This window comes from Leucoraja erinacea, chromosome 10 (genome assembly GCF_028641065.1).
Source record: "Leucoraja erinacea ecotype New England chromosome 10, Leri_hhj_1, whole genome shotgun sequence".
NCBI lineage: Eukaryota > Metazoa > Chordata > Chondrichthyes > Rajiformes > Rajidae > Leucoraja > Leucoraja erinaceus.
Window position 1 is genome coordinate 58,444,637 of NC_073386.1, and position 26,236 is coordinate 58,470,872.

The 26,236-nt window shown below is 45.0% G+C and overlaps 1 protein-coding gene across 5 annotated transcripts in view; it reads left to right on the plus strand.

Annotated features, from left to right (window-relative positions):
* Window positions 1–26,236, plus strand: part of LOC129701277 (acyl-CoA-binding domain-containing protein 6-like) — a 462,001-nt gene that overhangs the window by 317,970 nt on the left and 117,795 nt on the right. For all 5 annotated transcript variants that reach the window (XM_055642438.1, XM_055642437.1, XM_055642435.1 and 2 more), the window contains 2 exons: window positions 17,378–17,483; window positions 21,807–21,896. In XM_055642438.1, coding sequence (XP_055498413.1) covers window positions 17,378–17,483; window positions 21,807–21,896 — 196 coding nt within the window. The remainder of the gene's footprint in view (window positions 1–17,377; window positions 17,484–21,806; window positions 21,897–26,236) is intronic.

A 26,236-nucleotide genomic window follows, 5' to 3' on the forward strand; every position in this document is an offset into this window, starting at 1 on the left:
ATAGCAATTGGGGGAAGGGGGAGGGGGAGAGAGGGGGAGGAGGGGAGGAGGAGGGGAGAGAAGGGAAGGGGGAAAGGGGGAGGGAAGTAGGGGGAAAGGGGGGAGGATGGGGGGAAAGAGGGAGGGGTGGGGTGGAGATGGGTGGGAAAGGGGAAAAGTATGGGGGTGGAAGTGGGGGGGAAGGATGGGGGAAAGGAGGGGGAAGGGGAGGGGAGAGAGGAAAAGGGGGTTGGAGAGGAGAGGGGGGGAGGAAAGGGGGGAAAGAGGGGGAGGAGGGGGGGTGAAGGGGGGAGAAAGGAGAAGGGTCGTTGGAAAGAGGGGGGAGGAGGGAGCAGAGTGTGGGGGCAGCATCGCATTCTTTCTTCGAGAACCGAGCAAGAGGGGGGCTTACTGCTGAGTCTTTCCAAATCAACAGCAGTACAGCGCCCACTTGCTCATTCTTTCTGCGTCTTTTGAAGAACCGTGGGAACAGACCCAACGGGTCTGCACTTGGTTTAGTAACTGTTAAAAGTCTGATCTGATCTTGGATGTGGGTGTGTGTGTGTGTATATAATCATAAGGCTCGAAACAACAATGCTCTGGTGATAAAATTTTTACATATTCCTGCCGAGTTTTATCCCGTGAAGTCAAAGATCGGCTTACCTGCAAATTTATGAAAATGTTCATAAATAACTTAGAAAATAAACGAGCTGATGATGTCACAATGGGTCTGCTCGTGCGGCCTGTGCGTATTGGTTTTCCATGCGCAGCCTGCTCTGCACTGTTTTCCACGCGCAGCTTGCTTCGCGTCACCCTCTCCTTCATTCGCAGTCCTTTTATCGCCCTCCGCTCGCCGTGGCCCCGCCCGCACGGCGTGGGCCCACAGACCATTCGCCATTTGTCCTGCAGCACGCTCGCTGTGGGCCCTGCAGCCCACTCGCTCACCTGGCTCACCTCCCCGGCTCTCTCCTCCCCATCATCTCCTCCCCCCCTCCTCCTCCCTCCCACCTCCTCCTCACCCCCTCCTCCTCTCCCCCCCTCTCCTCTCCCCTCTTCCTCCTCTCCCCCCCCTCCTCCCCCCCCCCCTCCTCCCTCCCCCCTCCTCCTCTCCCCCTTCTCCTCTCCCCCCTCCTCCCTCTCCCCCCTCCTCCTCTCCCCTCCCCCTCCCTCCTCTCCCCTCTTCCTCCTCTCCCCCCCATTCCTCCTCCCCTCTCCGCCCACTCTCTCCCCCCCCCTCTCGCCCTCTCTCTATCCCCTCCTCTTCTTCCCCCCTCCTCTCTTCCCCCTCCTCTTCCCCTCTCTCTCCTGTACCCTCCCCCCCCTACCCCTCTCTCTCCCCCTCTCCCCCTTCTTTCCCACATCCAATTTTGCCCCCTCCTCTCTCCCCCCCCTCTCTCCCCCCTTCCCCCTCTCTCTCCCTCCTCTCCCCCCCCCCCCCCTTCCCCCCTACCTCCCCTCCACTCTCCCTTCCCCTCTCTCCCCCCCCTCTCTCCCCCTCCCTCTCCACCTCCCTTTCCCCCCTCTCCCCCCACTCTCCCTTCCCCCCCCACTCCTCCCCCCTCCCTTTCCCCCCCTCCTCCCCCCTCTCCCCCCCCCCCCCCCGTGTGTGTGTGTGGGGGTAGTTAGTGTGTGTGTGTGTGATGTCTCAGGCCCCTCCCACCCAGGCGTTGAGGGGATGGGACCCAATGGGTCCCACTTGGTCTAGTAACTATTAAAAGTCTGATCTGGATGTGAGTGTATAACCACATCTGCTCCGAAAAACAATTTATTTATGAACGAGTTATTTATGAAAATGTTCACAAAATATTTGAAAATAAACAAGATGGGCACGTCACAATGGCTCTGCTCACGCTATACTCCATGCGCTGCGAGTGACGTCACCCTCCAATGAGGGGAAAAGAGCCGCGCCTTTGCAGTTGGGGTCTATGCGTGCGTTGGGGGAGCAGACCCAACGGGTCAGCACTTAGCCTGCACAGTAATGCCTCCATCTTCTATGTCACAACGGGAACCCGTCAGCCACGCCTTCGCAGTTGGGTGAGTGGTGGAATATTACGTTCAGGAACCCTGGCTTTATAGCTGCACCACTATGCCACCTGACAAAATCTTTTTGAGAATTTCCGAGTCAAGGATTAATCTAATTTTCTTTTCGAAAATATGGCTATTTTCTATTTTACTTTATTTGGTCTAGTGGCTTGCATTCCTCATAATGAATAGTTTTGAAGATATTGTTGTTTTTCTGGGTGGATACGTGTTTAAGTAAAATCAGGCTATAGTTAAATGTACAGTGGCTTGCAAAAGTTTTCATACCCCTTGAACTTTCCCACATTTTGTCACGTTACAACCACAAACGTAAATGTATTTTATTGGGATTTTATGTGATAGACCAACACAAAGTGGTGCATAATTGTGAAGTGGAAGGAAAATGATACATGGTTTTCAAATTTTTTTTACAAATAAAAAACTGAAAAGTGTGGCATGTAATAGTATTCAGCCCCCCTGAGTCAATACTTTGTAGAACCACCTTTCGCTGCAATTACAGCTGCAAGTCTTTTGGGGTATGTTTCTACCAGCTTTGCACATCTAGAGACTGAAATTTTTGCCCATTCTTCTTTGCAAAATAGCTCAAGCTCAGTCAGATTGGATGGAGAGCGTCTGTGAACAGCAATTTTCAAGTCTTGCCAGAGATTCTCAATTGGATTTAGGTCTGGAATTTGACTGGGCCATTCTAAAACATGAATATGCTTTGACCTAAACCATTCCATTGTAGCTCTGGCTGTATGTTTAGGGTCGTTGTCCTGCTGGAAGGTGAACCTCCGCCCCAGTCTCAAGTCTTTTGCAGACTCTAACAGGTTTTCTTCCAAGATTGCCCTGTATTTGGCTCCATCCATCTTCCAATCAACTCTGACCAGCTTCCCTGTCCCTGCTGAAGAAAAGCATCCCCACAGCATGATGCTGCCACCACCATGTTTCACAGTGGGGATGGTGTGTTCAGGGTGATGTGCAGTGTTAGTTTTCCGCCACACATAGCGTTTTGCATTTAGACCAAAAAATTTCAATTTTGGTCTCATCTGACCAGAGCACCTTCCTCCACATGTTTGCTGTGTCCCCCACATGGCTTGTGGCAAACTGCAAACGGGACTTCTTAAGGCTTTTTTTCAACAATGGCTTTCTTCTTGCACTCTTCCATAAAGGCCCGATTTGTGGAGTGCACGACTAATAGTTGTCCTGTGGACAGATTCTCCCACCTGAGCTGTGGATCTCTGCAGCTCCTCCAGAGTTACCATGGGTCTTGGCTGCTTCTCTGATCAATGCTCTCCTTGCCCGGCCTGTCAGTTTAGGTGGACGGCCATGTCTTGGTAGGTTTGCAGTTGTTCCAGACTCTTTCCATTTTCGGATGATGGATTGAACAGTGCTCCGTGAGATGTTCAAAGCTTGGGATATTTTTTATAACCTAACCCTGCTTTAAACTTCTCCACAACTTTATCCCTGACCTGTCTGGTGTGTTCCTTGGGCTTCATGATGCTGTTTGTTCACTAATGTTCTCTAACAAACCTCTGAGGCCTTCACAGAACAGCTGTATTTATACTGAGATTAGATTACACACAAGTGGACTCTATTTACTAATTAGGTGACTTCTGAAGGCAATTGGTTGCACTGGATTTTATTTAGGGGTATCAGAGTAAAGGGGGCTGAATACTTTTGCACGCCACACTTTTCAGTTTTTTATTTGTAAAAAAATTTGAAAACCATGTATCATTTTCCTTCCACTTCACAATTATGTGCCACTTTGTGTTGGTCTATCACATAAAATCCCAATAAAATACATTTACATTTGTGGTTGTAACGTGACAAAATGTGGAAAAGTTCAAGGGGTATGAAAACTTTTGCAAGCCACTGTATGTTGTTTTCAGTTTTATTTTCCTTGCAATGTGATGTTTTGTTTAGTTGCTGAAATGCACGAATACCGGTTCACAGTTGGAAGAGCTTTTATTTTTTTCTGTTTAATTAATCCCTGATAAGATGAAGAAACACCCTGAAATGAAACCCTCAATCCAAATAGGGATTATTTTTAATGAAATGAATTTTGAGGGTGGCAATTAAATTTGGTGAGGTGGAGATACAAGAAACTACAGATGGTGGAATTGTGCTGGAGTGACTCAGTGGGCCAGGCAATTTCTGTGGTGGACATGGATTGACATCGTTTTAGGTTGGACCCTTCTTTAGATTTTTTGTTGGGGTTAACCCGGGAGGCTTGAAAATGGAACTAGAAGCCATGTGACACAAGATGGTGGCACAGCCAAGTACTGAGGAAAGACTGCAGTAGTGGCTGTGGTAGTGAGTTTCTGTCAGAACATGGTTGTAGAGCAGGAGCACAGCAAGAATCACAGAGGAGGAGCTGTGAGAGAGGGTCTCACAGAACTCCTGTTGGAGAGGAGAGGATAGCCGCTTCAATGTAGGCAGACCTGGAGGAGATTCCACAGTGAGACAGTGGAACAGTAAAATGGAGGCACATGTAACTGCAGATCCTGGAATCTTGTGTCACACACAAAGTGCTGGGGTAACTCAGCAGGTCTGGCAGCATCTCTGCAGAACATGGATAGGCAGCCTTTTGAGTTGAGACCCTACTTCAGACTAAAAATGGGAGAGGATTCCAGCTGAGAAAAAAAGTATGAGAAGCTCCTAAACTTCAATCAATCACTCAATCAATTATTCAGATGTATTCATCACATGCACAATTAAGTGCAGTGAAATGAATTTGCCAGCAGCGGTACAAGCAAAAAGAACACACAATACACAATAAAAATTGAACACAAACATCCACCACAGCATTCTTCAATGTGGTGGAAGGCACAAAGTACAGTCAATCCTCCTCCACTGTTCCCCCGTGGTCGGGGCCATAAGTCGCCGCTGTGGGCGGCTTGATGTACAGGCCCTCTCGTCTGGGAGGTAAGTCCCGAATCGGTGCTTCCCTACCGGTGGCTTCAGCATGTTGTAGGCTGTAGGCCGGCGGTCGGAGTTCTTATCCAGGGATCCCCGGCGTGGGATCCCGCTCTGGATGGTAAGTCCACGTCGCGCCCTCAGCTAGAAGCACCGCAGACCACGGCTGCAAGATGTTGTAGGCCGCGGGCCGGCGGTCGGAGCTCTTCTCCGGGGATCCCCAACTAGGTGTCCCAGGCTCCGCGGCCAGAAGCTCCGCAGACCGCGGCTTCAGGCTGTAACAATCCGCGGGCCAGCGATCGGAGCACCCCCTTCTGGTGACCCCGGCAAAGGGTTCGCCCGCTCTGCGATGAAAAAAGTCCACGCTGCGCCCGCTGCTGAAGCTCCGTGCCCGACTCCGGGAAAGGCCGCACCAATCCATGGTGTTAGGCAGCGAGGGAGGCGACATGGAAAAAGTCGTCTCTCCGTGGAGGAGGCGACTGAAAGCGTTTCCCCACGTTCCCCCCCCCCCTCACCACCCCCCACACAAGACACATCGAGAGACACTAAAACACACATTTGGACACACTAAAAAATATTAAAAAAGTAGAAATGACGAACACTCTGCTGGCAGGGCAGCCGACCCCCAGCCCCCCCCCACCCCCTTCAGCTTTTCACCTGAAATATGGCAAATGTTTTTGGAATATTCAGGAGTAGATAGAAGAATGAAGAGTAGTGCAAACAGTTTCAAAAGGTGATGTAGAAATTCAAAATCCCAGATTTAAAAGATGCTTATGGTGTTTAATGAAGCTGAAATAATGATTGTGATGAATATTTAGGCAGAGTGCTCTGTCGCTCCCAGTGCACTGGGCCACGGTGATTGGACGCATGTTTGCACCTGTGATTCCCACATGGCGAGATTCAATCACCGCTGGGCCACGTGGGAGTCAAGGTGGAGAGAAGAAAATAAGTGTCACCACAACCTCTGAGGTGGAATCAGTCAGGGAATTTTATGGAACAGTAAGTAAGCACACAATCAGTCAATTGCTGGAAGCTATTTTCAGCCTATCCTTAACTGATGAGATGAGAATGATCCCAAGGGATTTTTCTTTGGACAGTGTTGTTGCAACTTCAAGGGTGGAGAGGGGGAAGAATTATTGCAGGGTACACATATTTACCAGGGATGGTGGTGGAGGCAGATGCGATGATGGTTTAAGAGGCTTTTGGGTAGGTATATGGATATGCAGGGAATGGGGGAATATGCATCACGTGCAGGCAGATAAAGTTTGCTTTATCTTGCCACATTTTCAGCAGAGATATTGTGGGTTAAATGGGCCTGTTCCTGTGCTGCACTTTTCTATGTTCTGTGTTCCACAGTTGTTAGCAGTGGCGCAGTGATGGACTCGCCGCCTCACAGTGCCAGACACCGGGGTTCCACCCTGACTACTGGTGCTGTCTGCACAGAGTTCGTCCATTTTCTCCGGGGCTCTGGTTTCCTCCCAAACATAATGTGTAGGATAGTGTTAGTATATGGGTGATCACTGGCCAGTGCGGATGTGGTGGGCCGAGTTTCCATGGTTGTGTTTCTAAACTAAACTTAACTTTCATAACCATATAACCATATAACAATTACAGCACGGAAACAGGCCATCTCGACCCTTCGAACACGTATTCTCCTCTAGTCCCATACACCTGCGTTCAGACCATAACCCTCCATACCTTTCCCGTCCATATAACTATCCAATTTATTTTTAAATGATAAAAACGAACCTGCCTCCACCACCTTCACTGGAAGCTCATTCCACACAGCCACCACTCTCTGAGTAAAGAAGTTCCCCCTCATGTTACCCCTAAACTTCTGTCCCTTAATTCTCAAGTCATGTCCCCTTGTTTGAATCTTCCCTACTCTCAGTGGGAAAAGCTTATCCACGTCAACTCTGTCTATCTCTCTCATCATTTTAAAGACCTCTATCAAGTCCCCCCTTAACCTTCTGCGCTCCAAAGAATAAAGCCCTAACTTGTTCAACCTTTCTCTGTAACTTAGTTGCTGAAACCCAGGCAACATCTAGTAAATCTGACTTTTCTTTGACCACTGTGATACTTTCTGAATAAAACCTGCATCTGCCATTATGAATTTTCTAAATGCTGTATCTCTAAAGTTTAAACTGTCCAACCTGGTATTTTCACTCAAATGTTATGAGGTTCCCTCCGAGATCATTCCTGGATTAAATCAATGTTGAGTTGTATTAAGGGCCTGCCCCACTTTCACGACCTAATTCACCACCTTTTTTACTCGTGGACATTTTTCATCAGGCTAGAAAAAACGCCCCGACCTACTTGATCCCACGAGTACCTACGACTAGCATCACGGCCTACCCACGACCTCGTGACGACCATGCTGCGAAGTATGAGTCAAGGGCAAACTCGGCAAAGGTCGTGAAAGTGGGACAGGCCCTTTAGTCTCATTAACAGAGTTTGTAAAGGAAGCTTGCTCTTATAGTCACTTTGCGGTGGTTCTGGGAATGGTTCAGGACGCAGGATGAAGGAGAGAGACTTTTTGATTTTAAAAATGAAGAAGAAAAGCTGAAGAGGGGATTCGTGCATGATTAAATTAGACCTTTGCATTGGATTTTGCGCAACATAGGAGGGATGGAAGGGAAAATGGACGAGTTGAATCCAAGGATTCTAATCTTGAATCATTTGGTTCCCAAGTTTTATATTCTTTCGTGTGGGATGACTACTTTAATTTATTTTACCATCATTGGCTGATACAATACAAAGCAGTCACTTGTGTGCAGTTGGCAATTAGTTTTCCAGTCCCAATGATTCCACCACATGTCAAGATAGATTAGCCCTCTAAAACAACCTGATCCGTATGTCCTTTGAGCAAGTGATATTTTTGGGAAAGCAAGAGTTTTACCCACTCTCACTGGCAAGTTTGAGAGCCTTCCTGGTGTAAGGATTCAAACAGTAGCGAGGGGAAGGTTAACAAATTGCAGATGCTGGAAATCTTAATGTCCCCAACAACCCTCAACAACGTCTACAGTGGCACCGTACAAAGAATTGTATCAGGATGCATCACAGCTTGGTTTGAGAATGGCTCCATCCAAGACCGCAAGAAATTGCAGAGAGTTGTAGACGTAGCCCAGACCGTCACACAAACCAACCTCCCTACCATTGACTCCATCTACACTTCACACTGCCTCGGCAAGGTCACCCGCATGCATAATCAAGGACCAATCTCACCCTGGTCACTCCCTCGTGTCCCCTCTCCCATCAGACAAGAGGTACAAACGTTTGAAAACACACACCTCCACATTCAGGCACAATTTCTCCCATCTGTTATCCGAGAACTGAATGGTCCTCTCATCCAGGAGTGTGGTCCTGACCCATCTATCTCATTGGAGACATTTGTACTATATTTAATTGGACTTTATCGGACTTTATCTTGTACTAAATGTTGCACCCTCTATTCTTTATCTGAACACTGTGGACGGCATGATTGTAATAATGTGCAGTCTTTTCTTTGACTGGATAGCACGTGGACAAAAGCTGCTCATTGTACTTCAGTACACATGATAATAATAAATAAATTAACTAAATTAAAAAACTTTGTGGACCTGGCAACATCTGTGGAGAGTAGAGTCAAAATGTTGGGTCTTCAAAGATGTGAGGGTGCTGCAAAGCAGAACAGCTTACTGTAAATTAGTTCACAAATAAATGTCTTATTGATTTTTCAAAGCGCAGTTTTCATCACTGTATATCAGTTGCTGCACAGACACAAGGAACTTGACATCCAAAAGGTAGAAACACGGAACTGCAGATGCTGGTTTACACAAAATGTCTCGACCCAAAACATCGCCTATCCATGTTCTCAGAGATGCTGCCTGACCCGCTGAGTTACTCCAGCACTCTGTGAAACGTCACCTATCCATGTTCTCCACAGATGCTGCCTGACCCGCTGAGTTACTCCAGCACTCTGTGAAACGTCACCTATCCATGTTCTCCAGAGATGCTGCCTGACCCGCTGAGTTATTCCAACACCCTGTGAAACGTCACCTATCCATGTTCTCCACAGATGCTGCCTGACCCGCTGAGTTATTCCAGCACTCTGTGAAACATCACCTATCCATGTTCTCCACAGATGCTGCCTGACCCGCTGAGTTATTCCAACACCCTGTGAAACGTCACCTATCCATGTTCTCCACAGATGCTGCCTGACCCGCTGAGTTACTCCTGCACTCTGTGCCCATTTAGGATCTTTGCAATTGTTTGTTTTATGAATTGAGTGTCTGAGGTTGCTCCTAAGTTGGCCTTCTCAGTGAATAGCTGAGCTGTGGTATGGGTTTGATTGTTGCATTTAGTGCTCGCTTAACAGTTTACGCTTGGGGGAAGATTTAAATCTGTCTCGAGCCTCCAACCTTTGTAGCAGACCTCACGTCTAACTAAACTTGGACTACGCACTGTTTCACCACCGACTCCTGCAGCCAACCGGACCCTGGGACCAATCTTGGCTAATCCACCGAGTCTTCGTGATGGGCTGATTAGTTACTCTGACAGACAGATGAACTGTTTTGGCAGCTCATCCTGAATTATCAGCGGGATGGAGGGCTATTTACACATTACACAGAGTATCGAATGCTTTGCCACCTAGCCCACCCTCCCCCTCCAACCCTTTTCAGGAATTGACATCTGGGTACAAGAGGGAATAAACTCAGTTACCAATTTATTCAACTTGCAAGAAGCGTCTGGCCACAAAATAATTAAAAAGCTGTGAATCGGCTGTGACTTGTGCCTTGGAGACCCTCTCCACATCGCCCTCACCCCCCTCCTCTTTATTATGAATAAAATCACAGTTGTGGCAATAGATAATATTCACACATTGCAATTAAACAGCGGCAGTGACAGGGGAGAAGAGATGCGCTAAGTTAATGAGCTTTCTTGCAGCCTGCGCACTGTAGCCTCTGAAGTAGGGAAGTGATTAAAGCCGAGAGATAATTATAGATTAAGTGAAAAATTCTCCCCAGGGATGTCTCAACATAAACAATAACTATTGCAGGAATCCTATGTGGACTCAGCCTTGAACATGTTCTTCTCATGTGTCATCTTTCAGCAGTATCACATTAGTCGCAGGTTGAGCCTCCTGTTTACCCCAGTCATTCATTCTTACATTGACAGGTCTTTCTCACAATTACATTTTCCCTATGATGCAATACACAGTCACATGAACTTGTTTTATTCTTGTTACTGTTATGTTGGCCAGCAGCATAATCAAGGGCCAGTCTCACCCCCTGTTCATTCCCTCTTCTCCCCTCTCCCATCAGGCAAGAGGTATAGAGGTTTGAAAAGGCACACGTCCAGATTCAGGGATTGTTTCTTACAGCCAACTGAACCGTCGTCTCACTAGCTGGAGAGCGGTCCTGACCTCCCATCTATCTCATTGGAGACATTTGAACTTTCTTTATAGACAATAGGTGCAGGAGTAGGCCATTTGGCCCTTCGAGCCAACACCACCATTCAATGTGATCATGGCTGATCATCCCCAATCTGTACCCCGTTCCTGCCTTCTCCACATATCCCCTGACTCCGCTATTTTTAAGAGCTCTATCTAGCTCTCTCTTTACTTTATCTTGCACCAATTGACTTTATCTTGCACTAAACGATATCCTGAAACTAAACCATTTATCCTGTATCTGTACACTATGGATGGCTTGATTGTAATCATGTATAGTCTTTTTACTGACTGGATAGCACGTAACAAAAACCTTTTTATTATACCTCAAAGACAATATTATACACAAACTAAACAAAACTACTGCCTTCCAATGGATGCTTTCCACCATACCATGTTATCAGGATAGAAACTGTTTAAAAGACACAAGGTACTAGATGGAGTAAGTTAGCGGGTCAGGCAGCATCCCTGAAGTACATGGATAGGTGACGTTACAGGTCGGGCCCCTTCTTTCATTTTTCCCCTTTCTCTTTCTGTCGCTATCTATTTCCGACAATGGATCATCTGAATTTAAAAAAAAGATTATTGGTTGAATCAACTGATTAGATGAAAGAAGGGTCCCAAACCGAAATGTCACCTATCCATGTTCTCCGGGGATGCTGCCTGTACTGAGTTACTCCAGCACTTTGTGTCTTTTTTGGTAAACCAGTATCCTTCAGTTCCTCGTTTCTCCAAACTGTTTAAACTTTGTACTTATGTCTTTGAACAATAACCTGGTGTGCACCTGTATTAAATAGAGTAATTTATGTACAATGTAATTTGATATTGGTATTGACTTTTGCAGTCAGTCAATTGAGTGTAGTGGCAAAGCCATCACTAGAGGGTATAGCTATAAGGTGGAGGGGATAAATGTAATGGAGATGTGTGGGGCACATGTTTTACACTTATTACAGTGTGGTGGGGGCCTGTAAGGAGTGGTGGTGGAGGCAGAGACTATAGTGGCAATTAAGAAGCTTTTGGAAAGGCACATGGATTTTCAGGAATAGAGGGATATGGATCATTCGTGGGCAGATGAGATCAGTTCAGCTTGGCATCATGTTTGGCACAAACACTGTGCTGTACTGTTCTATGTTCTAAGATAGATCAAGAATAAGGAATAGAGCATGTGAACAGGTTATATTGTGGCAAACTACTCATAGTAGCATCACGTCACACCCTTCACACCAGTGTAAAGGTCACCTGTAATTAAGACTGAAACCTAAAGTAATGTGTGCAAATGTTAATTACTGTAGTAGGCTACATAGTAAAGGGCTAATTGGGAGAAATTGTCTTTCGCCTTTCTCATTCTGTCAATGTCTACCTCCAACAACGGGTCTTCTGGATTAAAAAAAACACTGGTTGAAGCAACTGAATAGAAATGTCACTACAAAGTTCCTCTGTTGTAGGTTAACAAACAGACAATGTATGAGTGGGTACGTTACTGAAAGAATAGCCCAGAGACTGAGAGCTTGGATCTTTCCATGACAAATCTTAAAAATCTAGAAAGATATTTTGAGCCCCAGTTACACTGAAATGGAGGTGGTCATTATAGTTCTCCCCAGGAAATCTATGACTCTATGAAAGGAAATCTTTTGGCTCTGGCGTAACTTCCATACTTGTATTATCCTAAATGCTGCAACACACAGCTAGAGCATCCGGCTGTGGAGAGAGTTCAGGGGAGATATATGAGAATTATCCCAGGGATGATTGGGTTAATGTACGATGAGCATTTGATGGCGCTGGACCTGTACTTGCTAGAGTTTACAAGGATTAGGGGGGATCTCATTGAAACTTACCAAAAGTGAAAGGCTTGGATAAAGTGGACATGGAGAGGATGATTCCACTAGTGGGAGTCTAAGACCAGAGGGCACAGCCTCAAAATAAAAGGACATACCTTTAGAAAAGAAATGAGGAGGAATTTATTTAGTCAGGGGGTGGTGAATCTGTGGAATCTGAGAAAACAGACGGCTGTGTAGGCCAAGTCGTCGTTTTTTTTGTCAGAGATTGATAGAAACTTGATTAGTAGGGGGTGACGAGCGTTATGGGGAGAAGGCAGAACATGGTGTTGAGAGGGAAAGATAAATCAGTATGATTGAATGGTGGAGTAGACTTGATGGGCCAAATGGCTTAATTCTATTCCTATGACTTATGAACTAGGTGCATCAATGTGTTACTCGCATGTCAAAAACAAATGAAGGAAAAATGTGAGGTTCTCACCTTTGCTCTTTACTGCTCTACCTGCCAGTTAATCACATGGCTGATTGTTCTACAGATCAGGGAGTTTGCATTTGTGTGCTACTGAACGGCTGAAATGACTGACAGGAGTTTCATTCTTTTCTGTACTTTTATGTTTTGTTTTGAAGGGTGTTTAATACCAGCAAGCATCTCGGCAGAACCTAAACCTATGTCCTCTTGTCCTCGATTTGCTGACTCTAGGCAAGAGATTGTGCATCTACCCGATCTATTCCTCTCATGCGTTTATACACCTCAATAAGATCACCCCTCATCCTCCTGCGCTCCAAGGAATGGGTCCCAGTCTACTCAACCTCTCCCTATAGCTTAGACCCTTGAGTCCTTGCAACATCCTCATAAATTTTCTCTGTACCCTTTCCAGCTTGACAACGTTTTTCCTACACCATGGTGCCCAGAACTGAACATTTTAAATGCGGCCTCAACAACGTATTCATCGATTCCATCTTGATGCATCACTCTTTTGACATGAGCCCTTGTGCCAGGCCTTCATTTATGTTGAACAAGATCCAAAGTGATAAAATAGAAGGAATTGACATTTGTCCGCCATCCTGATGCTCATCGATTGGTTCTACCTTTTTACAGGTGACAGAGGGAAATTGGTGAAAAGATACCTCCAGGAGCTGAATGATACATGATTCACCTGGTCCATTTTTTAAACCATATTAACCTCATCATATAACCCAAGACAAGGCTCTCACTTAACTTTTTTTCACTGTTGCCAACCTGGCAACCTAGGCAGCTTTTTAGGTTGCCGAATGACAGTTTAGGTGGTCATTTAAGACAGGTTACATGACGTGTGCGATAATGTGCTCGGAAGAAGTGCGTAGTTACCAGTCGGAATTATACTCAATGAACCATTCATATATTATTTCTGTTTCAAATAAAGTCACAAACTAAACATATTCAACAATCAAGACATGATATATACCACAATGACATGCAGCAAAATTACAATAAGCATCTCACTATTTTTACACGTTGCAATGAATTCAATTGCTATTATTTCTTTCCACTTCCAAACAAAAATGTGGTTGGATTATTCAGCGTATGATCAACCTGTGTCAATAAATCCTGGACCATGGTAACATATATGCTTCACCATGCACACTATAGATTGATGCAAGCATGTTTTCTGTGAAGGACCGAAAAGTATCATGACATGGCCATAGCATGGGTATTTTCCTCTTGAATCTTCAATCATCAATCTGTTGTGCCCAGTCACAGCAAGGTAAGTTGATAAAGAATTGAATCGATCTGTTTGACACCTTTGAAGGTAGACACAGTAACAACATCAAGAGGGGAAAAATAAATACATAATATATCTCTTCTGCTCTAGGATGTTGTAATTTAAAAGAAATAAAGAGAATGGAAGTGTACTTTGATTTTCTTTTTCTTGTAACATACTTGTTACTATTGTTATTATTATTATTATTACCTGACCAGACCTACACCATCCTTTTGAATGTACATTGTACCTCTTTTACTCTGTGCCCATTAAGAAGTCGTGGAAGTAGGTGACTATATTGAATCAATCATGGAACTTGACAAGTGAGATCGCCCAGAAGGGCAATAAAAATGACTGAAGTGTTTATTATTTTATTTTTTTGGGGGGTGGGGGGATATCAACTTTAAATGAACAGAAACATTATATTTGTGAGAACTTGTGTAACTTTTCTGCTTGATATTTAAACCATCTCCTGAAAAGCAAAGTAAAGACAGAGCTGTTCAAATACATGTAAAAGTCACTTTAATTGTCATCTGAGTCGCTCTCGAGCAGAGCATCCTCCTCACCAGACTTGTCACTGTCAGGGTGAGGTCCCGAGGCAGATGCTGCAGCTGGGTCTTCTCCCGTGTCAGGCCTCCTTGTCCTCATCCCTCCTGCATGGCACAAGCTGATGGCTGGCTGGGGATCAAAGTCCTTGATGTTACTGGCATGCAGCATGATGAGAAGCTGGTCAGTCACCTTTTCGTCCTGGAGGGAACTTCTGATGGTGGTCTTCAGCCGGTTGAAGCCTCGCTCAGCCTCAGCTGAACTTGCCGGTACGGTAAGGACGAGGTGAAGGAGAGGGCAGATATTGGGTAGCTCTTCTGGTGTGGGACTTCAGGAACACCATGCTGTGCCACAACAACCCTTTCAGCAACATGGCAGCAACTTGGCACTACACTGGAACATTAGGGGGAGCTTCAATGCCCACATTTCGGGGTGGGTTTCTGATGACAAAGTGGGGGAGAAGTGGCAAGCGATAGAGACAGAGAGAGGTAGAAGGAGCAGAGACAGAGATGGGGACAGAGACAGAGACAGACAGAAAGACAGGGACAGAGACAGGTACATGGATCGGACGGGTTTGGAGGGCTATGGACCAAACGCAGGCATGTGTCTGCAGTTTCACCCGTGGGGTGAGGGATTTAAGGGCCTGTCCCACTTGGGCGACATTTTCAGCGACAGCCTGAAAAGAGGTTGTCACGTCGTGGTCGGGTCGTGACGTGACGCATGTAGTGGCCTGCAGGTGACGCGCGGTGTCTCTGTCGTCCCAGGATTTTGGAATGTTCAAAAACCAGGGCGACATTTGGGTGCCTCATCATATCGTGCGCCCTGTCACACACTGGCGTATGCTGTCCTGTGGGTGACGCCCGGATAGGGTTGGGGTTTGTGTCCACAGATGGGCTGTAAAATATTCTTCCTTCAATGCATGGATTTTAGACATTAATATATTAAAATCAATACAATAATATCAATTGTGCAAATGAAAAGATGTCTGAATCGTTCCATTTTATTTTGTATTGGTCCGCTTCCAGATCCAAATCACCGTCTCTAACTTTTCACAGGGATGGATTCAGTGAGTGTAGACTGAACTCCCCTCTCCACCCCCTTCTTCCCCCTGCCACCCCCCTTCCTTTAAAACCTTCTCCACTCCCTCCCCCTACCCTTCCCCTCTCCCCCCTTCACATCCCCTTCTACCCCTCTCACTCCCTTCTCCCATTCTCCAACCCCCTCCCCTCTCCCCCTTTCCCCGACGCCCCCATGTATGGACCCAGCCTGTGACAGCTAGATCCCACTAATAGTACTGGACAAAGTCTACTCCACGTCATCTGTTTTAGTAACATTGACTATGGGATAAATGCAGACTTTGGTAACAACAACCCCCCCCCACCCCCACAAACCCCGCCCCTGGCCTTGCTTCAAAATGGGTGGTGGGTATTTAGACTCAGTGGCCGGCAGCAGGACGAGGCACTGGTACATTGACAACATTGCCTGTACCCAGTTGAAAAGCCCGCTGCCTCTGGGGGTTTGGAGAGACCATTGGAAGAGAGATCTGCCACTGGGACAATTTGTGGGTAACAGTTTAGTTCCCATGCAGAATATTGGGGATTCGAGTCCAACCCCTGGGGGCCCCTGTGTCACGTTTAGTTCAGAACACAGTGTCCTTCGGCCCACCGAGTCCACACCGACCAGCGATCCCCTGCACACTATCCCACACACGCAACAATTCACTACCAAGCTTATCAACAGTTAGGGTTAGGGTTACCTCCCGCACTCTAAAGGTGTATAAATTGCCCCTAGCGTGTGTGTGGATAGTGTGCGGAGGATCGCTGGTCACAGGCTGGGGAGAACAAATGGGGGGGGGGGGGAGAGTTAGGAAAGAGAAGAGATGGGGGGGGGGGGGGGGGGGGGACATAGAGAAGGACAGGGAAGAGGGGGGAAGGGAAGAAGGGAATAGAGGACAGGTGCTTGACACTGCTGAAATTGTTCTATTGCTGTTGTTCCCTTAAAGGGCCTGTCCCGCGCTGCGATTTTTTCGGTGACTGCAAAGCGTCAGTGACCGACGCCCTTTAAAACCATCACTGATGCTCCGCAGTCGACGAAAGCAAATCGCAAAGTGGGACAGGCCCTTTAAGGGAACAACAGCAACAGAACAATTTGCAGCGGTGTTGAACGCCAATCCGCTGCCTGAGCCGCTGGTTCACAAACAAGCAGCAACTCCACAGGGCAAGGCAGGGAACAAGGATAAGACAGGAGCTCTCTGAGAAACACCGACACAGTTTGCATCAGGCCCTATGCTGTCCACATCAGTCAAGCTTTCCTTCGCTTGCCAAGCCGGGCAAAATGACACGGCATTTAGGTTGCCCGGCGAGACTTTAGGTGGCCATTGGCACCCGGGCAACCATTAATTTTGAGCTCTGCAAGAACCATAACACCAACAGTATTCAAATGACATTGACTTTCAAATTAGTTGGTACCTCCATGTGACAACAATCAGTCATCATAATAAGTTGCAACCAGTTCAGAGAACGTTGTTGGTCAAGCAGGGAACTACCAACTGGTGGCTTACTTTTAGTATAGATCAGAAGAAGCTTGGTTTAAATTATTATTACAGTACTAGTGGTCTGAATAATGCAGTTGTCTCCATATGGTTCAATGAATTGTCAGCTGAGACTGACCTTAAAATACTGCTGAGGGGAAATCCAGAATCTTTTGAATTGAACGCGACCTCTTTAAAATCATTTTTGTTAAACTCTTGAAGCCCTGCAACTGAACGATGAGGATTGTATTTTCATAAGGATTTTGTGGAGAAGTGTAAGGTAAATGGTCTTATGGTTTTGTCTAGACTATGATGTGGAAGTTGGTTATATCCACCTCTGTCATCCATCATCTAAACACTTTTCCAATCATTTTGCCATCTCGCTTGTGCTTCCATGCAGCCTGTATTAAAATATTTGACTTCCTTTATTTTGCAGGGATGAAGACAAAACAATTTTTGATCACTGCATAGAGAATAACATTGATCGTGTTTGTAAAGCTATTACATCTAAGAATGTGGATATTAACCAGAAGGACGAAGAGGTATGTTGTTCAGTGATACTTTCTCAATACATTGAATGCATTGACATTTGTTGAACTCCGTTCTATATTAACCAGTTTGCTGATACATTTAAATTCTCAATAGTTTGCAAATTCATATTAAACATTGATTTTTGATCCAGGAAACTTGTTTTAAAGCTGACAATAAATAAGTTCCTCTGTTTTTTAATCTTAGCAAACAATTCACCGTAGAAATAAAAATTGACTTTGCACTAATGAAACCTTTCCCTTCGTACCTGAAGGGAAACATTCCAATGAGGTTGTGGAAAAATTCTACTGAAATCTCAAGAATATAGAGTGTTGACAATCAAAAGGGGAACAATGACATTCTTACTTGCAGCAGCACAACAGCTATTAAAATGTAGTATATCATAATAAGCAACAAAAAGTAATGCCCCTGTCCCACTTAGGAAACCTGAATGGAAACCTCTAGAGACTTTGCGCCCCACCCAAGGTTTCCGTGCGGTTCCCCGAGGTTTTTTGTCAGTCTCCCTACCTGCTTCCACTACCTGCAACCTCCGGCAACCACCTGCAACCTTCAGGAACCGCACGGAAACCTTGGGTGGGGCGCAAAGTGTCCAGAGGTTTCCGTTCAGGTTTCCTAAGTGGGACAGGGGCATTAGTTAACACAAGCAAGCAATTATAATAATGCAAAAACAACCCCCCCCTCACAAGTCTATGTAGTTTGGAGCTTATTTGGAGGTTGTAGTGTTTAATAGCCTGATGATTGTTGGGAAGTCAAGAGAGTTTTAATGTCATGTGCCCCAGATAAGACAGTGAAATTCTTGCTTGCAGCAGTACAACAGAATATGTAGACATAGTACATAACGGATGATAAAAGTTCAGTGTGTCTATAGACCATATATACACAATAAATAAACAGATATAGTGCGATAATGATAATAATAATAGCTGTTCCTGAACCTGGATGTTACAGATTTCAGGCTGCTCATGAACCTAGACGCTGCTCCTGAACCTAGACATTACAGTTTTCAGGCTCCCGTACCTTCTTCCCGATGGCAGGGGTGGAAAGAGAGCGTGGCCAGGGTGATGTGTGTCACTGATGATACTGGCTGCCTCTTTGAAGCAGTGGCTCAATGCACTTGTAGAATGAAGTCAGTGTATTGTCCTCAACCACTGCAGTATTCCAACGAGGTGCAATACATTTTATTTCCCATTGTTTAAACCTTTTTCTTAATGATACATTTCTATAAAAGCCTGGAGAATGTCAGTACATTTTTGTCTGTAAATAATAAAACAACATTAATTATGGATTAGATTTTTTAATTTAAATGATCTTGTTCGTGTTTTTAAAGACATCTCTACAAGGGAACCAACCACACATCAATCCACCATTACATCTGCTCAGACCTATAAAACGGAAAGCATACTTTTGAGAGAGAATTTGGATTAAATCTTAAATTTTTTGTAAGATGCTTTGCCAATCCTTTGAGCCTACTACAGTGGTTCCCAACATGGGGCGTACGCCCCACAGGGGGGTAATTTGATTTTTAAGGGGGGCAAACTGAGGTCTGGGTCCAAATTTTCGATTTTTATTTTTTTGGATTTTCCATCAGGTAAACATATGTAGTTTATGTTTCAGATGTTATTTTGAGTAAATAATTTTTTTGGGGTAAAAAAGGTCTTTATTGTGTAGTTATTACAACCAAGGTATTGGCGTTTTAAGCTTCTTCAGCTGAAACGGAGTTCACTTTTTAAATGATAAGAATTATATATCACCACATGGGGGGGCATCAGGATTTTAGAGGTGATTAGGTGGGGCATGGCCAAAAAAAGCTTGGGAACCACTGGCCTACTGTGTAGAAACAAGGAACAGCAGATGCTGGTTTCCCAAAAGGACACAGAGTGCTGGAGTAACTCAGTGGATCAGGCAGGTATCTCTGGAGAACATGGATTGGCAACGTTTCAGATTGGGGCCCTTCAGACTAGTTTTGGGGGGGGGGGGGGGGGGGGGGGGGAGCTAGAAGATAGGTGGAGTGCTTCAAATGATAGGTGGATACAGGTATGGGGGGGGGAGGGGGTTGAATGTCAGGTGATTGAACACAGGCCAGTGATGAAGACTAAAAGTGAGATAAGGGTTGAACAGGCATGACATTTAAAGCCTAAGGCAGGAATATAGATGGGGGGGGGGGGGGGGGGAAGGGGGGGGAAGGGGGAAATGGTGCACATCCAGGTCGGGCTCAGGGAAGAGGCTGTGATTTTCACTGCATTATTGTTTAGTTAAATAACAACGTGTCCCCAGTTCAGGGAGAAATGCCTTGAAACCCCAGGCTCCGCTCCATGAAAGTTCAACAGCTAATCCAATGTTTTAATGAACTGAATGGAGCTCCAGTCTAACTGTTTGTTGCTACTGGAATAGATTGGTGAACCCCAGCAGAGGTTATGTGTAAACCAGACACAACACTGCCTTCCCTCCTCTGCAACTATAGAATGGGCCCACCGAGTCCACACCGACCAGCGATCCCCTCACATTAACACAATCCTACACTAGGGATAGTTTTTACAATTATACCAAGCCAATTAACCTACAAACCTGTACGCCTTTGGAATGTAGGAGGAAACCGAAGTTCTCGGAGAAAACCCATGCAGGCCACGGGTTGAACGTACAAACTCCGTACGGACAGCATCTGTAGCCAGGATTGAACCCGTGTCCCTGGAAGGCAACAACTCTACCACGGTGCAGCCTAGTACTGGAAGAACAGTGTAGAGGTCTATTATCATGGCAGAAAGTCCCTAAAAATGTTGCTCAATTGCATTTTTGATGGGTGTGTTTGAATGTTTATTGAGCAGGAATTGGCTGGGGTGGGCAGCAGAGGGCAGTATACTGTTACAGTAAATTAAAGCAATCTGTGTAAATCTTCACTTCCTCTCACCATCCTCATCATTCCCCTTTGAAAAAAAGAATAAAATGTAGTCACACACTTGAGCAACTACAGTCCTTATTCATTCATGGATTGAGACATGTCGAATTCAGCAGGGTTCATTTGGAAACGCAGATCGAATATCTGCCCTTTCATCCAGAACGCCTCCTCTGGTACTTGATGTCATTTTAGCAATTGCTCAGATTTTTGCATCATGCTGTGGTATTGAAATTGTGTTTCAAACTCCGAGAAATCTGATTCTTGTCCGCAATGAAGGATGAATTCTTCATTGGCATAAAGTTGTACTTATGGTTGAGCTTTGGATAGCATGAACCTGTGTATTTAACTGTGCTCGTTATTACTATTGTTTAGGCAGTAAGGTATCCTGACAATGTGATGGATTGTGAATGAGTGACAGATAATCTCCAATGCACATCTGTAGGAATTCACCATCACATAATTGGACACAATCAACCAACAAAATCAGCATCCAAAGACTTAATATACCACAACTAAGCTTTTGCAGAATGACCAGTTGAAAGGCCTTAATCTATAATATATTTAAAGACAAAATAAACTGGTAGTACTGTCTGGAGGAAACTGATTATATGCAAGACCATATCCGAATGTGATGGCTGCTCTATCTTAGTCTTAATCCAGCAACCTATCCACTTTTTCCTTCCTGATTTGTGTAATGTAATTGTCTTTTGACCCAGCCAGATCCATCATCTCATGCACACCAAGGATTTCAGTAAATTCATGGATCCCTGTATAAACTGTGGCTGCAGCTGCTGGGCTGCAACACAACCATGCAATTATTAACCAAGCCCAACAAGACTCACTTCAGGCTTTTTTTTGGAAGCTTGGACCTTGCTATTTCACTTCATTACTTCATCTCCAGTCCATTTTAGTGAGTTGGTCTTTCCACTTATACTTAGTGTTGGCACATCAAGGAAGAAACATAACTTCCTCACCTATGAAATAAGATCAGTGGGGAGAAACATATTTAATAGCAAATACCACAGATGCTGATATTCTGAAATAAAACTCCTTATTAAAAATACTCAGTCTAATTAGACAACAGGCCAGGCAATACAAAAACAGGCCAGGCAAGGCAAGAACACATGTAGAGAGAGAATAAGAGTAAACCTTTAAGTTAATATTTTATCAGAACTGAAGAAATTAGAGATGTAATTAATTTTAAACAGGTGTTGTTGAGAAAAATGTGATAAATAGGAAAAACATTGATGGATTACAGCTGCCATCTTTGGTCAAATTCTTTCTTGATGTCTGTTGTGAGTTACTTTATCTTTAGAAACAGTCAATATATATTTATATGCGCTGTATTTCTATTTTCTGTAACAAAGTGGACGACTTTGCATGAAGTGCCTGTAAATAAATCTGTACTCATTTGCTTCCTTAGGGCAGAGCACTACTACATTGGGCATGTGACCGAGGACACAAAGACCTGGTCACGATGTTGCTTGAACAAAAAGCTGAAATCAATATTCAGGTAACAGGAGATGGCATCTTTACATTCCTGTTTATAAACTGCAGTTGCAGTTTGTGCAAGAGATTCAGTTGGTTTGTTTTTTAAGTGTGCATGTGGAAAAAATATAATTTGCTTTAAAATATTATATTTATATCAAAGGAACCACAGGCCATATTCTATTGCCTTATTGCATGGGGGTACAAAGCATTGCTCGGAAACAGACTATTTGGCCCAACTAGTCCATTCTGGTTATGCTCCACTCCTTTAGATTAGATTAGTTTAGTTTAGATATACAGCACGGAAACAGGCCATTTTGCCCATCGAGTCTGCGCCGACCAGTGATCCATCCCTGCACATTAACTATCCTACAAACAGTAGGGACAATTTCCCATTTTTACCAAGCCAATTAACCTACAAACCTCCACGTCTTTGGAGTGTGGGAGGAAATCGGCGGCTCTGGAGAAAACCCGTGCAGATCATGGGGAGAACATGCAAACTCCTTACAGACAGCATCCGTGGTCAGGATTGAACCCGGGTCTCCTGAGTTGCAGGTTAGGAATTCTTCCACTGAGCCACCCTTTCTTTTAGTTTAGTTTAGTTTATTGTCACATATACCAAGGTATAGTGAAAAGATTTTGTTACATGCTAATCAGTCAGCGGAAAGACAATACATGATTACAATCGAGCCTTCCATATTGTACAGATACTTGATAAAGGGAATAACGTTTATTGCAAGTCAAAGTCCAGTAAATTCTGATTAAAAACAGTCCACGGGTCTCCAATGAGGTAGATAGCAGTCTTTGTGCCGGGGGAAATCGCGATTTGATCTGTTTTTTTAGGAACGCAAGCCACCCCCCCCCCCCCCCCCCTTCCACCGGATAATACGCGGGCTGCCTGTAAAGTTTCCTTTTCACCTCTCACCTAAGTTGATTATTTTGTTTCTGTACATACCTGCGGTAGTGTCTTGCTAGCTGAGAGCAATTCCATGAAAAGCCATGACAAATTGCAGCTGGTCACAATGAATGGGTTACATTTCAGGTCAAGACCCTTCTTCAGTCTCGACCCGAAACATCACCCATTCCTTCTCTCCAGAGATGCTGCCTGTCCCGTTGAGTTACTCCAGCATTTTGTGTCTATCTTCGATGTAACCAGCATCTGCAGTTCCTTTGTGCAGCTGGTCAATCCACATTTGGAAGACAGTGTAATATTTTTCTTGTAAATGTTATTGTCATTTGTTGCTATCCTTTTACATTTTAGGTTAATAACGCACTGCTTTTTAAAAAATAATCCCTGATTTATTTTAGCTTGACAAAAAAGATGTGTAATTGATATTTGGCGCCAATGGTGGTGAATTGTTGAGTTTGTTTCCCCTCTCGGGTAAACACAAACTAATTAGTCCACACTTGGGAAATTAACCCATTAATATGCCCCTGAAGGGCACAGCACCTAACGTTGGTATTTCTATGTTCCCCAGAGACAATGATCCGCATTACTGAAAAGTACAGAAAGAATATGTTGTTACTGGTATGACAACAGCCTGCACTTCAGGTTTGAATCCTGGTGGAAAATGTCCGAAATATTTTTTAAAAACCTACCTTCTGATGGCACTTCCCAATAATCTTTGAGAATGTGCAATACTTTGCATGTAGAGGTGATACTTCTGCTAAACTGCTATTTTCATCTTAATGAAACAATATTTTCTGACTATTCAGACATTAGACTTCAGTGACACAGTGCGGCAAAAGTCCTGTAAAGTCTGATGAAAGATAGTTTGAAGTTCTCCAATAAAGCAGATGGGAGGTCATGACCACTGTCTAGTTGGTGACAGGATGATTCAGTTGCCTGATAACAACTGGGAAGAATCTGTCTCTGAATCTTGTCAGGGCAGAGCTTATTTCAGGAATCTGGTGTAGGAAATTCAGAAGGATTATAGCTTAGTCAACGTAAAGTCTTTGCTGGGATATTATCCAGGGAGAAATTGCTGACATCGGTTTACCTACTTGTCAATGGATTAGAAAGGTTGGAGTGCATTGGTCATATCTCTCCACTATTTTGTCGTGCTGGGTATAGGCGGGCTATGTCTCCAAAGGGTCCTGTCGACGGATCGTGTGTTTAAAGTCTTCATCTTCAAATACTCTTTTCCTTAGATGGCCAAAGGCTGTACGGTAGTTTAGAGATACAGCGCAGAAACAGGCCCTTCGGCCCACCAGGTCTGCGCCGACAAGCGATCCCCGCACATCAACACTATCCTACACACACTAAGGACAATGTCTACATTTACCAAGCCAATTAACCTACAAACTTGGAGTGTGTGGGGGGGAAACCAAAGATCGCGGAGAAAACCCACGCAGACCACGGGGAGAACGTACAAACTCCGTACAGACAGCACCCGTAGTCAGGAGGGACCCAGGTCTCCGGAGCTGCATTCGCTGAATGGCAGCAACTCTACCGCTGTGCCACTGTGACCGTGAAATGTTATCATTCGTTTTCACAAACTGCAACCTGATAATTAGCAATTAATGATGTTTATTAAGCAGAAGATAGTGGCCGGGTCATGAGGGTAACTCTGTCAAGCTTAGCCTCTGCGTTATGCGGTGGAGAAAGTCAACACCTTCATGTTCCTGAGCGTCCATATCTCTGATCACATTGATGCAATCTAAAAGAAAGCTCAGCAACGCCGCTACTTCCTTAGAAGACTGAGACGATATCCTGGTGGCACGGGATCAATGAAGTAGGGTTCGGCCTGGCCCAGCACGTTGCTCCGTGCAGTTGCCGCAGGCTGCGCTCGACCCGCTCGCTTACCACGATGCTGTAGGGCCTCCCGCAGCTGCCTCCGCCAACACGACCAACTGACCACTGTACATCGCTTCCAGCCACCCCTCTGCTTCTGTGCACCAAAGTTGCCTGAGGCGATCACTGAACTTTAGGGCACATTTTGTGGGCGCGGGAGGTGAGCTCACGACCATTCACAGCCACCAACCTTCACCTTCCACCGCCACCATCTTGGATTATCAGCCTACAACATAGTTGAAACAATTACTATCTTCTATAACGTACTATTCATTTTCTATTCCAACCCGCAACATCACCTATCCATTTTCTCCAGAGATGCTGCCTGACCCACAGTTTTATACCAGCATTTTGTGTCTATCTTTGGTATAAACCAGCATCTGCAGTTTCTTTTTATTCCATTCTAATTCATTTTCTACTGGCCATCAGATCGCTGCTGTGATGAATTTTATTGATGTTCAGCAGCCCTTGCTTTACTTAGAAGCATAGAAACATAGAAATTAGGTGCAGGAGTAGGCCATTCGGCCCTTCGAGCCTGCACCGCCATTCAATATGATCATGGCTGATCATCCAACTCAGTATCCCGTACCTGCCTTCTCTCCATACCCCCTGATCCCCTTAGCCACAAGGGCCACATCTAACTCCCTCTTAAATATAGCCAATGAACTGGCCTCGACTACCCTCTGTGGCAGAGAGTTCCAGAGATTCACCACTCTCTGTGTGAAAAAAGTTCTTCTCATCTCGGTTTTAAAGGATTTCCCCCTTATCCTTAAGCTGTGACCCCTTGTCCTGGACTTCCCCAACATCGGGAACAATCTTCCTACATCTAGCCTGTCCAACCCCTTAAGAATTTTGTAAGTTTCTATAAGATCCCCTCTCAATCTGCTAAATTCTAGAGAGTATAAACTTCATCTCTTTTATCCTCACAAAAGGCAGACCAGCTAGTTAGCAGCCGTCAAGTGCTGTTACCAACTCTGATAATGAGGTAGTTTGTGGTGAAGTTGTAATCTACTGTGTCTCTGCGTCATTTGGAAGCAGCTGGTGAACAAGGAGAGCTTTCACTTGCGTGAAATGTGCTTCTATTTTGCAGCACTTAAGGTTTAGCAGGGATCGTTTCGTACCTCTTGGGTTCAGATTTCCTATTTGGGGGCAATTTGATGAAGCGTCCTTTTTCTGCGAGGGTGCCAGACTAAGCCTTGTTAGACCACTTGCTGTACAGACCCAACGATCTGGATGGAATCAGGTCACATTCCAAGGCCGGCTACAGGTGTGGAAGTGACTATTATCCACAATTATCACAGCGGCCATTTACTCTGATAACAGTGTTTATTTGACAATGCCATTTAACTCTTTTGTTGACATCTCAAACCCTCATCACAAATCACGGTGTATTGGAACTCCTGGGAACAACATAGAGCATTCCAAACGGTGCCTTGCTTTGTATGTGGGAAGATGACTGAAAACAAAGTATGGGCATTTCAATGTCATTTTTTTACACACAAGAACCCTAATTTGCTTTTAACACCAAGGACACTTGAGATTATTTTTGTGCTGTGATGCTGTTTAGCAGG